At 39.9% G+C, this 14,272-nt stretch overlaps 1 protein-coding gene across 5 annotated transcripts in view; it reads right to left on the reverse strand.

Annotated features, from left to right (window-relative positions):
* Positions 1-14,272, reverse strand: part of PDZRN4 (PDZ domain containing ring finger 4) — a gene marked incomplete at its 5' end in the record, with an annotated part of 251,105 nt that overhangs the window by 94,700 nt on the left and 142,133 nt on the right. Inside the window, one exon of one of the 5 annotated variants that reach the window (XM_081022323.1) lies at positions 8,056-8,095. The exons of the other annotated variants lie outside the window; for them this stretch is intronic. Within the exon in view, the coding sequence (XP_080878449.1) occupies positions 8,056-8,080 (25 nt within the window). Of the gene's footprint in view, positions 1-8,055; positions 8,096-14,272 lie in introns of those variants that run through there. 5 annotated transcript variants of the gene reach the window in all.

Here is a 14,272-nt window from a genome sequence, read left to right on the forward strand (position 1 = left end):
TAGGGCCTCTCTGGCTCTCTTCACCACTAGTTTTGGTGACAGTTCAAATGTCTGAATGGTAATTGTTATTGAATAAAGGTTTTAACTCGTTTAAATCCACTTAAGGCACCTCATTACTATCTGCAAATAGCTTACCTCTTATGATCTGTTCCTCTTAATTTTAGAATAGTTTTTTTGTTTGTTTCTTTTTAGTTTTTAATAGTCTGCATTATTTTATACTGCATTTTGTTGTATTTTTTGTGAGCTGCCCAAAGAACGTACAGTGTAGTTGCATAAAGAATTAACTGATAAGTAATTATTACAAGTGTAGACATCCCTTTTTAGAGACTTTCAGAATGGGATTTGCTGCATTAAGGTAGAATGTGAGAATGCCACTGATCATCTCCCTCCAAGACCTCCAAGTCAAAATGCTTTGTATCATGAAATAAAACAATTCTCATGATATATTTCAAGGAATCCAGATGACAGGAATTTTTTTGGACTTGATAGAAATGAAGATCTACAATATGTTTTAGTGGAGTAATATTAAAAACTGATAGTTGGTGGAACAATTATACTGAAAAAAGGAAAACAGCATGAACAAAGATGTTAACAATTGCAGCTGCTTGGTCAACATAGCAAACTCTGGGGAAGAGGAAAAAGAATAACCACTAGCCAGCAGTTTGGCAATACATACGGAAGACTATATTTCACTACGGAGTGGTCAAAGAAACAAATCCATATTGATTGTGCCCTTGCCCAATGAAAAAGTAATATTTTAGCAAGATGACACAACACAGAATCACAGCATAAAGACATACAGTCCCATTACAAGATGTACTGAGTGCATAATTAACCATTGCTAATACTTAGTGAAGCATTTGAAAAGGAGAGAAATTTATTCAAGTGGGGTGTAAACTATTCACCAAGCTGCCAGAATTATATAAATGAAAATGTCAGAATGAAAGCATGCACCAGGCGAGCTATGTTTATGACCCCCTGCCAAAAGATGTATAAATAGGAGGGGAAATTACCACTCATTCACTTGGGGCTAATGAAGCAGAACTAAGATCACATGCACACCATCACTCAAGAGCAAGACATTTGCAACTTCTCAATTTCATATGGAGCTGCCTTGTTCAAGTCACATACCCTGTAACAATGGTCATTATTTTCCTCTCTTGGTTCTGTTTCACCAGTAAGTTGTAATTGTTCTGGAAGTTTCATTTTTCTCAAGCTAATGTTCATTTAATGTGCATTCATTCCACGTCTGTGAATGCCATTTGAAAGGGATTTATGATTTCTCCTATCCTTCACAGTGTGGTGTAGTGGTTAAGAGTGGTGGACTCGTAATCTGGTGAACCGGGTTCGCTTCCCTGCTCCTCCACATGCAGCTGCTGGGTGACCTTGGGCTAGTCACACTTCTTTGAAGTCTCTCAGCCCCACTCACCTCACAGAGTGTTTGTTGTGGGGGAGGAAGGGAAAGGAGAATGTTAGCCACTTTGAGACTCCTTCGGGTAGTGATAAAGCTGGATATCAAATCCAAACTCTTCTTCTACTACTACTACTCACGTGATGGAAGCTCCACACAACCAAATGGTTGTGCTTCTGTGCTGTTGGCTCAGTCACAGATGTCACATGGTTTTTCCTGGCTCCAATCCAACATCTATGTCTTAAGTGTGGACCTCAGCATTGGTAAAGCATATGTATGCAGGCTTACTGGGAACTGGGGAGATCTCTTACTCTAGGCTTCACAAATGCAAATGTCCATTGTCTAACACAGGGGTTGTCAACCTGGTTCCTACTGCCCACTAGTGGGTGTTTCAGGTGTCTAGGTGGGCAGTAGGGGGTTCTACGGCACAAGCTGAATCCTCCTTCCATTGAGCACTGGTGGGAGGTAAGGAAATCCTACCATCAAGAAAGATGCATTAGTGGGCAGTAGGTATAAAAAGGTTGACTACCCCTGGTCTAACACATGAATGCCATGGGCGGAGCCAGGTAAATTCATACAATCTGAGACGTGGGGCCAGTGTTGTAGCCATGCTGCCTTCTTCTGGCATCGAGATCCTCCTCAGTCCCATCAATCCCATTTGATATGCCACACCAAACAGATTAGGGGAGTTACATCTGCCCCAGACCAGATTAGGTCTGTGGAGCTCAGAGTAATATAGATCAAGTCCTTTGGAACTCAGGCACTAAGGTTCAGTTGTAGAGCACATACCTGTCCCTGTCAGGGGAAAAGGTGGGATATTATTATTATTATTATTGATAATACTAATACTAATACTAATACTCAGTTTTCATCTAAGGCAGCCTGAATTGCTTGCCTGATGACTATTCCGCTCAATTCCATTTTCAGAAATGTGAGCCAAAGGGCAAGAAGTTAAGGGTTTAGTTATTGATTAGCCTCTTTGATGGGGACTTGCCTAAGCTCCATACCTGTAGTGGTGCCTTTATGACTTTTCATAACTGTGGTGCTTTTATTAGGGTTTAGTATAATTTTACTAGATTTAGATTCTACTGTAACACATTAACCTGTGCTCTGCCTGGCATTACTTATATCGTGGCTCTGCTCCAGTGATAGTATGTCCTTGTGGAATAGGAGGAGGGCTATTTAAATACCTTTCAATCATTACTATATGTTAACTACTGGTGATATTTCACTGAATGTTTTGTAGTTGGTCTTCTTCTGGAAATAGAATTGTTTTGGATTCTGGAGACAGAATTGTTTTGGATCTGTGAGACTTGATATTGTAGCAACTTGGAAATGTGTTTAGGATGCCTGGGGAGGAAGATCTATCCTTAGCAAAGTAAGACTATTAGCATTAGATGGACTGGGGGTATTATGGCGGTCAAGGGATATTTCAGTTGTGGATGAGCCATATAAGGGGCAGGTGCAATAGACATCTGCACACTGCTGCCCTTTCTGGTCTATCCTCTGAATACAACAACATTGGTGGCCACTCTATAATCGCAACAAGCCTGGAGATGGGGCTTTTTAATGTCAAATCAGATACTGAGAAAAAGAAACAGCTATGTATGGCTTCATGCAAGAAAATGCTGACCTGGTACTGCAACCAAGCTCTGGCTCAATTAAGAGGAGAAAATAAATCTCCCTCAGATGTCTCTGCAAGGTTTCTAAGTCAAACACCAATGAATGAAATACTACTTTTCCACCACCAGTTCACCTGATCAATGTCAGCTAGCAGAACTGTTGTGCACAACTGGTTGATCCAAGTAGCCCCAGAAGACCAACTTTTTGAATATTTAGGAACATACTGTTAATAGTTTGCATTACATCTTGCAGATGAAATTGTTTGTGCCCACTCCTACTTAGATGGAAGACTCTGAAACACAGGCGATTTGATTATATCACGCCAATTTTGCATTGATTGTACTGGTTACTGATTGGTTTCCAGGCACTATTTAAACTGCTAATAGTAGCCTTTAATATCCTGAGTGGTTTTGAACCAGGTTAGTTGAAGAACAACCTATCCATATATGAATCTTTCCATGCTTTAAGATTGACTTCAGAGACCCTGGTCTCAGGGCTGCTACTAAGGTTCGTCCAGTTGGCAAGCACCAAGGACAGGGAATATTTAGTGCTGACCTCACACATGAATTTCTTCTTCTAAGAACTCCACCTGGCCCCCTCTCCGGTGGTCTGTGAGCAGACCCAAAATACTTCCACCAGCATTGTATCTTTTAAAATTTTGCTGGCTCCTTGTTTTAATTTTTGTCTTCTGCTGTTTCATTTATGTTATTTGTCAATTATTTCATTTTTTATCATTTTAATTTTAAGTCACTTTGGTAAGTCTTGCTCTCAAATGTGGGGAAGAAATATATTGAATAAATAAAACATATTTGCATACAAATTATGACAGCTTCAATTGTTGCCATCCTCCATTGCTAAAGGATGTCAGATAGAAGGTTGAGAAGGATTTTGCCTGAGATCTAAGAGAGCCATCATCAGTCTAAGTAAACAGTAGATAGGCCAATGGCATGACTACAGCACAAGAAATATTTACATGTTCGTATATACTAAAAAATGTGCATTGGACTGCCTCACATGTGTTCAATCCCCAAATCATCTTTTTTTAAGCATTCTCATTTCTTTAATGTGTTGTTAAAGAAAGCCATAATGTTCATATTGGTTTTTTGATGGTGATGTTAGTACAATTAAATATCAAAACATAAGAGAATGTCTCTATTGGCTAAAGGACTTTGTAATGGGCAATCAGTAGGCTTATTTCCAAAAGCAAGTGTAATTAAGGACTGCATTCTTAAACAAAGGGGCACTTTCACTGCCTGCAGGTTCATTTGTATTTCAATTTGGAACAATTCTCTGTTAGCCAAGACAAAATTATATGGAGTTTATAACAAGTCATTCATGTTTTTATAATTAACCATACTGAAATGACACAAACATTTATTATTTCCAGCATATTCTCAAGTAAAATGACATCATTTGCTTGCATCAAGGGGGAGTCTCTATATTCATGAAGCATGCTATAAAAAGTACCATTGCTGCTGAAAAAGACCCAAGAAAATTGTCCATTGTGTATGTTTTTAGGGAACTATATAATTTTTAATACTCAAATCCATTTCTAAGTGTTTTAGGATTACCTATTTCTTCACGAGGTAAGAGACCCCAGAAAAGCCACTACAAGGTCACCCTTGGAAGAGAGGACATCAAAACATTCAACGTCTGTAACATACATTTAGTTACAAATATATAAGGAGTATGGGAGAATAGGGTGTGCCATTTTAAGGAGTGAAACTTACTTTTTGCAAATTTCTTCAGTAATCAGTCTTAAAGATATGTTTTTGGGTGTAACGAATTCAAATTTGCTATTTTTTTGTGATTCGACAACATGCTGCTTGGTAAATCTATGTTTGATTGAAAGGCGCATGAACTGCCCCCAGAAAACCAAAGAATTTGAATTTTACCTTCTGAAAATGTCAGGCAAACCTATAAAATGTTAGTTTCAATTGCATAAAACACCTCATACTAAGCATACAACATTACCTTGTAATCATAAAACATTAGAAAGTAATGACAGCAGTTACTAAGAAATTTAAACAACAAATTTCATCAAGTCTTGCCTTAATTCGTTCTTGGACATCAGCTGCCGATTTGCTTCTTGGCCTCTGATGTAGCCCTCATATTTCTCACATGTTTACACCCTGCCAGCTGCCTCTGGGACTTGTTTCACACACCTCTCTATGGTATAGATGGAGAATGATAGGGCCACTGTGGAACTTGCATGGCCTTGTCAATGAACTTCTTTACTGTAGTAAAGTTGACATGTCAAAGGAGCCATGGGCTCATCAATGAACTTCTTTATTTCCACTGTAGTAAGTTTACATGTCAAAGGAGGTCCATGTACCCCATCAGACCAGTCTATTAGCTCCAATAGGGATGAAGCCCCTCAAATCAACAACCTTTTGACAACCAGCTTTCCTCTCCTCACTGTCACCTGAGCACAAGAGTGTCCGGATTATCATTGCGCTGAATGCATACAATGCTGAGTGCTGGATGGTTAGCAAAACAGCATTCACTGGAGCCTTTTGCAGCCTAACTTGCTGCAGCTGCAATACACAGCAGTACACACTTGTCTGAGCATATTCATCATAATCGGAGGCCTGGCTACATGGTCTGCTACCCTGTGAAGTGCAACAGCTGACAACATGTATCAGGGCTTTTCAGCGTTTGTCTCCAGGATCTTAAATTCTGCTCCCTGGGACTTTGTGTCAGGAACAGCTAGATCTGCCAGCAGCTCTCTTCTATGGCGAACTGTAGGTGGCAGCTTCTCAACGAAGATTGATTGATTGATTTATAAATGGGATGGGGAACCTGTGGCTAATCAGATGTTGTTGGACTTAGACTGCCACCAGCCTTAATCACCATGTTCCAATGGTCAGGGAGTCAAGGGACTTGGAGTCCAATAACACCAAATTAAACAATCACAATTAAAAATATCTTAATAACAACAACAGGGTAAGACGAATATGATCAAAACCAAAATACTTAAAATGTAGATGACCAAATAGACTATGGCCTCTAGAAATAACTACTCAAAACTAATTATGCTTGTAAATGGTTCGGTAGCCAGTGTAGATATTTTTCTTGCTCCCAGACCTAATCACTAGTTAGCTGCTTAGATACTTTATGCAATGAGGAATGACAGAAACACTTTAATGATTTACACCTTTTAGAAAGTCTTTTAGAAAGACTTATCACTAAGGAGCTTCACACTAAAAACTGCAACAGTATGCATATAATTAGAATGAAGTACCGTAAAACACATGCAGCTTGAGAGAGAATCAACCAGGGCTGGCTACAGCTACAGGGCTTTCAGGCGGAAAAGAAGCATTATTTTTTTGTGACAAAGTGGCAATAACATGCCTATCTCCCCTACTCCTTCCCCTGGGCTCCCAGGTCCAAATGGACATATTGGACCAGAACTGTAAGAACCAGAGACATGTTCTTAATTTTTTTAAAAGGCTCCCAATGGAAGGCTATCACCCACTTCACTTTAAAAATAGTTCAACACTTCCTTTTTTTTTGACATCACTTGGAACTGCAATGCAAGTTTTGTATCCTTGGAGTAGAATATAATAAACAACTGTGGTTGTAAGGACATCTTCATATGAGCAAAGGCTGCCTAACCAGCAGCAAAGCTGAACTAAATTATTGTCTGGAACTTTGGCAGAAACAGAATGAAAAACAACTTTGGGATTGAGAAGCAAGTTAAACAAGGTATTGGGGGGGAAACAAGGAAAAAAAGGCTCAAGTTCACATGATATCAAGTTCAACCATATACAAAACACACAAACGAAACACACACAAACACAAAATCCCACCCCCAAGTAGTTTTGAAAACTATGACTGGAATTCAGAGATTAAAGAACATGGATCACTTCAGTTTCTATACACATGACAAGGCTTACCTAAGTCTTGGTTTTATCAGAACTCTGCTTACTACAATGGAGATCACTTTCTAGCATTGTCCCTGAAACTATTTGTCAAGTGGCATGGAGGACTATGATCAGAAAGGAGACCCTCAACGCCCTACCACAACTTCAAATACAAAAACTCCCTACACAGTGGTTGAGTTCAGATATAATACAAAGCTAGGGTTTAATGCAGGGATGAGGAATACTTTTGAGCCTGAGGGCTACATTCCCTAGAGCAGGCTTCCTGAAACTCAGCCCTCCAGATGTTTTTGAGACTACAATTCCCATCATCCCTGGCCACTGGTCCTGCTAGCTAGGGATCGTGGGAGTTGTAGGCCAAAAACATCTGGAGGGCCGAGTTTGAGGAAGCCTGCCCTAGAGGGTAACCTTCTGGGGGGGGGGGTCACATGATAGCAGTGGGTGGGCCAATGGATGCAGCTCTCACGTACAGTAGGCTAGAGTCCAGACACACAAAATAGGAGGTTTGTACACATACAGGGAAGAGAGAGCCCTGTTAGAACTTCCAGTGTGGCAGCAATTGCTCATCTTGTGCAATTACATGCAAAACGTACAATTATCATAGGGATGATGGAGTTCCCCCTTATTGTCCATTTTCATTCTCGATTTCTGGGCACAACCTGAATGTAAGTTGAGGGGGAAGTCTATTAATCTCTTGCTGTTTTAAAAGGCAACAGCATAGGCAAATAGGCACATCTCTACCCAACTCATCCAAGTAACTGGTATCTGATTCTCATTTTACTTTTCGCACTAAGGATTTGAATGTGTGATCCTTTAAAATACACATGACCAGGGACAAAATCCTTTCCTAATCACCACTCAAATGTATTTTAAAGAAAGAACTGTTGAAAAATAGTGTATGTACACTTTACATCTGATGTTTGTGAATGAATGCAAACACTTAAGTGAGAATTGGCCCTGACAGGTTTGTGAGTATTGGACTTTAAAGTCCTGTCATTGTGTCCCAAGAAAAATATTAATGTTGCACTTTACAGGTGCCATATACACCACCAGCAAAACAGATGCAGAATTGTGTCTATTGTTAATTGTGATGAATCAGTTATTGATTAAATAAATAGTAATAACTGCTTAGCCTACTGTATATATCACCAGAAAGTCTCATTTGCTCCTTTAAAATGTAGGATCAATTGAAGGGCACATTTTTCTTCTCTTTGTTCTTTCCCATCAATTTTAATGGGTGCAGAACATCAGTCACATCTAATATAATGAGACAAGAAGATGGATGGGTACATTTGAAGATACCAGTCACTGGACAGAAAACATCCTGAAGTAGTGAGTGTTGTAACATAGGTTCAACATTGCAGCCTGGACAATAGGTGAAACTACAATGTATAATTTGGTATTCTCATACAGCAAAATCCATTTTCTGCCACTATTCATCATGCCCCATTTTAAGTCTTTCAAAGGCATTTTTTTTCTATTGAACATGGTCAAGTAACAATTTTTAATCCAAGAAAGTGAATAAAGCCAGGAACAACGAGGTCATATGGAGATAAATGGTAAAAATATACTAGGTACAAAGAAAAAAGCAACAGCTTTGGCTAAGAAAGTTTCCAACACTTGTATAGCACACTTCTGGAATTAAAAAAGCACCATACTTAAAGAGCAAATAACCAAAAATGGTAATGCATGACATTTTTCTTCACCAAGACTAAAATCTTCCTAAGCAAGATTTTCAGTCTAATCTGTGGAAAATAGGTCTCCAATTTCAAATCTAGCAACTAAAATCTGCACATCAAACTACTACTACTACTACTACTACTACTACTAATATATTTATACCCCACCCATCTGGCTAGGTTTCCCCAGCCATTCTGGGAGACTCCCAACAGAATATTAAAAACACAATAAAATATCAAATATTAAAAACTTCCCTAAACAGGGCTGCCTTCAGATGTCTTCTAAAAGTCAGATAGTTGTTTATTTCCTTGACATCTGATGGGAGAGAGTTCCACAGAGCAGGCACCACTACCGAGAAGGCCCTCTGCCTGGTTCCCTGTAACCTCACTTCTCGCAGTGAGGGAACCACCAGAAAGCCCTTGGAAAGTGGAATACTAACCACAAAGTGAAATGCTACCATTTTAGCACTATTATACAATGTTACAACAAAACAAAACAAAACAAAACAAGCATTATCACTGGGATGCATTATTCGTATTCAGTAATTTCTTATTTTGTTTGTTGAATTTCCCCCCCCCCCATACTACTAATAAAATGCAATAAAATTCATAGAAATTAAACACACAGGGCTGTATCCAATGCTGTCCATGCATGAGCAGACTTCCATTCGTGCAACAAAACTTCATCTTCCTCTCATTCTTCCTGCACCCCCACCCTTCAGCACCCTCAAAATATGGTCCAGAAAGTTGGGGGGACAACTCTCCAGAAACTCCAGGATAGAAGGTGGAGTGGGGGGCTGCAGGAGGAAGCAGTGACAACTGTTTGCCCTCCTTTTCTGTGGACACGTTTGCTGGATGAAAACCTCTTCTGTGTATCACGGGTGTTAATTTTGTATTTCATACATTGTTGTTACATGCCCTGAGCCCTTGGGAAACAGGTGGGCAGAATCTATATTTTAGGACAGTTTGTAGTGTGAGATGTGAGCAGAATTCACAGCGGAACAACTGGATAGGAAGGTGCTTGGTTCTCATTGGCTGAATTCACTGGGAGGCATGATCAGGTTTATTTCATACTCACTTCACTTTTTCCAATGTAAGTGAATGGTTGCACTTTGCAAATTCATTGGTCAAACTCTTCCCTCAACGTCTGACAGTAGGAGGCCACATTCTAGGTAAGGTGGGGCGGGGGAATCCTTTACAGAATTCAACATGTTGCTATATTCAGAGTGCATAGGGATGCCCAGCACATCTCAAATGTGGAATAAGCCAGTACTAGCTCTGGTCATGCTCTGACATGAGTCATTTTGCTGATATTATTATAATTTATTGAATTCGTTAATTGCTTTATCTTGCCCAGGAAAATGCAAAGCAATTTACAACCAAACGAACAGACAACCCCCCCCCCCATCACATAGATGCATTAAAAACAAGAGGAAAAAAGAAATACATTTAAAAAAAAATCCCACCCACTTCTAAAAGGCCACATATAATTAAATGTCAATGGCCTGGTTATAGAGAAAAAGCTTTTGTCTGGTGCAGTTGGTACCTAAGTGTGTATGTGTGTGTTACATACCGGTATACTCTCTTCTCAATAGGTTATCAACCAAGGCACTACCACCAAATAGTGGGACCAAGTGAAGGACAAACAAGTATAGTCAAATAGGTTCTCTTTCAGCACACTTGCTGTAGTTGATAAGACCAATCTGGTTGCAAATGTAATTTAAAGGTTCATCACTAATCATTCATGGAGGTACTTCAGTCCAGTTGCAATATCTGGGATCACTTGCTGTAAACGGCATTTGTTTGTTGTCTGTCTCCTAATCCTGTAACTTCCCATGCTTCAATGCTAATCATGATGTCTCTCATGGGACAGCAATTAATCTTTAAGAATGAAATTGTTTTCCAGATTCCCCAAGTAATCTCCTCATGACTCCGGTATTTCTTCTGCTAGTTTTCCATATGGGGCCTATAGAGTTCTTATTGATGCAAGTTCCTGCACTACTTAAATATGTAAAGCTAATCACTCTTGGATCTGACCATTAGGACATCAGAACATGGTCTAAAGAATGAAGATATGAATCCAGTCAACTGTCAGGAAAGGAAGAAGCGGTTGTTTCCCCAAGGGTTCTGTAACCTCTTTCCACCACCCTGTACTCTTCCTCCTACAGTGGACTGCAATCTGTGAGACAAAAGAGAGCACACTGGCTGTCTCCAACTTCCATTTGTTGCAATGACAAATCCATGGAAGGCCTTTTTACTGCAGCAGCACCCATCCTGAATTAACAGAGAAGAAAGAAGACATAGCAGAGGCACACTGTTGTCCTCTCATGGTGTTGTAGAGAGCATCCAGGTTAACGTTCTTAGGATTTAATCACCAAAATGGGAAGCGTATCATGGCTTGAAGGCTTGCAATCAATTTCACCTTCAATTCGTAGATGGTTTGACTAATATGAACATCCTCCAATTTATTTCTAATTGGCCACAGAGACTATTGGTTTGCTGGTTTAGGCACAATAGGAATCTATAGTTTCTGCAATCTAAGTTCAGAAGTAGGAATTGCAGCATGCCAGGTGAGGAGACAGGAAGAGGATGAGATGACATATGTTCCTAAGATCCTCCTCTGTTCATGCGGATGATGTCAAAACAAATCTGAACCACCTGAGAGAGATACCAAAATCCATTGATTTCATAATTGCCTCCCTTTGCCTCTGAATAGATAAAGAATATTAGCAGTACGTAGTGTAAAAACCTATCTAGGCTGCATGAGGAAAAGTTTGCGAAGACTTTCTTGTTCCAGCAAGCTTTCGAGAACTGACATTTTAAGAAAAGGGCTGGTGCTGTGATGTTTTTTATTGGAATTATCTGTATCCTTAAAAGGTCTTTAAATCTTTTGATTTTATTAGTACTTAACTGTTTATTTAATGATGGTCTTTTCTATGTTTTTAGCTATTTTATTTTACTTGTAAACCCCCTTGAGTTCTGGCCTGGAACAAAGGTGGGATATAAATAAATAAAATGATGATGATACAGTAATAACAATTCTCTATGTGATCTACAGGTTCTTTTTAGTTGTAAATAAATCAAGTGCTCTATTTCATTGAAATATAACACTTTAAAATTATAGCAAGTAATTAAAAAGGACTTTTGTTTAGGAAATATCTGAAAAATAAACAAGAAACTTGATTTAAGCACTGACTTAAGCTGGCTAGAAATAAATTATCGAGACAGACAGAGAACAACAGATGAAAGGTTTTTTAGAAAACTATGAAAAACATTACATTGATAAAGCGCATGGCAATAGGTAACTTCATTCTGCTACAATGTCATACAACAACCACCATTAACAAACTATTTAGGCCTACTGAATAAGAAGTAGAAATTCAGTATTTTTCTTTACATGATGATAATCACTCATATACGAAAGCTTCTGATTGTAATTCCCAAGTATATAGTTCATTTGCCAAGTAATGTTTGTTCAGTGTACTGTATAGGAAATGTACAAAGATGAATGAATGTACTGCAATTAAGCTAGACTGTAAAATAGAGGAATTTATCTTACCATTCAGTTTGCTATACTTTGAACATTAGATTTCTAGGATAAAGAACAACCAAGAGTATTGTGGCAACAGTGTTAACGACATATGTTTTCATAGGTTAGACAGCAAGTCAGCTAAAAGTGAGAACATGCAAGACTATAGTGCAATATGTTTACACAAAAGTAAGAACAATTAAGTTCAACAGGAGTTTAAAAAGGTAAAGGACCCCTGACAGTTAAGTCCTGTCGCAAACGACTCTGGGGTTGCGGCACTCATCTCGCTTTACTGGCCGAGGGAGCCGATGTTTGTCCACAGACAGTTTTTCCGGGTCATGTGGCCAGCATGACTAAGCCGCTTCTGGCGAAACCAGAGCAGCGCACAGAAACACCGTTTACCTTCCCCACCAGAGTGTTACCTATTTATCTACTTGCACTTTGATGTGCTTTCGAACTGCTAGGTTGGCAGGAGCTGGGACCGAACAATGGGAGCTCACCCCATTGCGGGGATGTGAACCGTGACCTTCCGATCGGCAAGCTCAAGGCTCATTGGTTTACACCACAGCGCCACCCACGTCCTCTTCACAGGAGTTACTCCCAGGTAAATATGTGCTCTTTTGGCACAAAGAAAAGGTTATAACACGGCGAACCTTCCATTGGCCATATTCCAAGGATGGGCAGGGCCAAAGGCTGAACTGAGGAGGAAGTGGGCAAGGTCATAGACAAAACAAAAATATGAATAAATAACAGCAGACAGGCATGCATTCAGGTAGGCACACACACAGGTAGGCAGAGATCCTTCTGCCTGATCTTTAAGAATAAAAATAGCATTTCACCCCCACACACCCAAGAGCTGGAGTGGGTGGAAATGCCATTTTAACTCTTAGTGATCAGCACTTCACTTATCTTAGTGCTGTGGGAGTACAGCACTATGAGCAGAGATAAATCTCTGCCTGCTACATTTTACTATCGAAGAGTGGGCAGAGGTTTGTCTCTGATTTCAGTGCTAAGCTGCACAGCTTCAGGATAAGATATTATCCGATCTCTGCTCACAGCACTGTGATGCTTAGCACTAAGATCAGATGTAAGATATCCCTTGTCTCAGCACTTAGACTGGACATAACAGATCTATGCCCCAGATGTCAAGTGACTAACAGGGGGCAGGGTATGATTTTCCCCAAACAGCCTCATGAGGCATGCCAGGTCTGTGCGCCACAGGGTTTCCCACAGCTGACGTATAGGATTTCAGGCTCCCAGGTTAGGTGACAAAAAATTCAGAGGCACAAAGTGTTTCTCTACTACCCCCCAAGCAAATATCAAGGCAGAACTACATATTACAAGCGGAATTAAAGCAGCATCAGAAAGGGGTAATATTGAGAAGCAAAAGGGTGGTGGCAGAAGGTCTCAACTGTCGTCTTGCAACCCTGTTACTTCAGCACAAATTGTTCCCAAGTTTCCCTCCTCCAACTGGAGTTACAGATGCACGTTTACTCCTGCAAACATTTGTTAAAGGACTCTGTGGTACAAGAAGCAGCCAGGGTGATTTAAAGTGGAGGAGCACATTCTTTCCATGCTGCTACTGTCTTCACCACCTCCCAGAGTAACTTTTGTTATGTGTGTATATGTAGAATGTGAAGCTCTAGTCTTGGAATAATTATGCTTAGCTGTCTTCCCACCTGAAAACGGAAGGCACTGTGGTTGCAAAAAATTTTGCAGGACCCTCTGCTGCTACACAATAATGTTGTGCAACCTACCGCTGCTGCTGTCCACCCCATATGTTGTACCCCAATACTTCTTACTGCTCCCTTTCCTTTATTGCTATGTTCTGTCAGAGAAACACAGTGCAGCTCTACTTTAGCTACATGTATACTTTTGGCTACATTCATTTGGATGAATCTGAATCGAATAGTGAACTGAACACAGTGACAAACATGGAGTGGAATTAGTTCCTTTTTGAACATGCTGATCTATAACTAGTTCCTTTTTCAAATAAACCTTCCAAGCTCTGTATGGCCCTACTCACATCTTGCTTTGGCTCAGTTCTGCCCCACAACCCAATGACTTTCTTTGTGGCTCTATGGCCCTTCATGGAAGAAGTTTATCCACTAATGCTTTGGCATGAGAACAAACAGAGTTAAGCTGT

Source organism: Podarcis pityusensis (genome assembly GCF_964106645.2).
Source record: "Podarcis pityusensis genome assembly, chromosome: 10".
NCBI classification, from domain to species: domain Eukaryota; kingdom Metazoa; phylum Chordata; class Lepidosauria; order Squamata; family Lacertidae; genus Podarcis; species Podarcis pityusensis.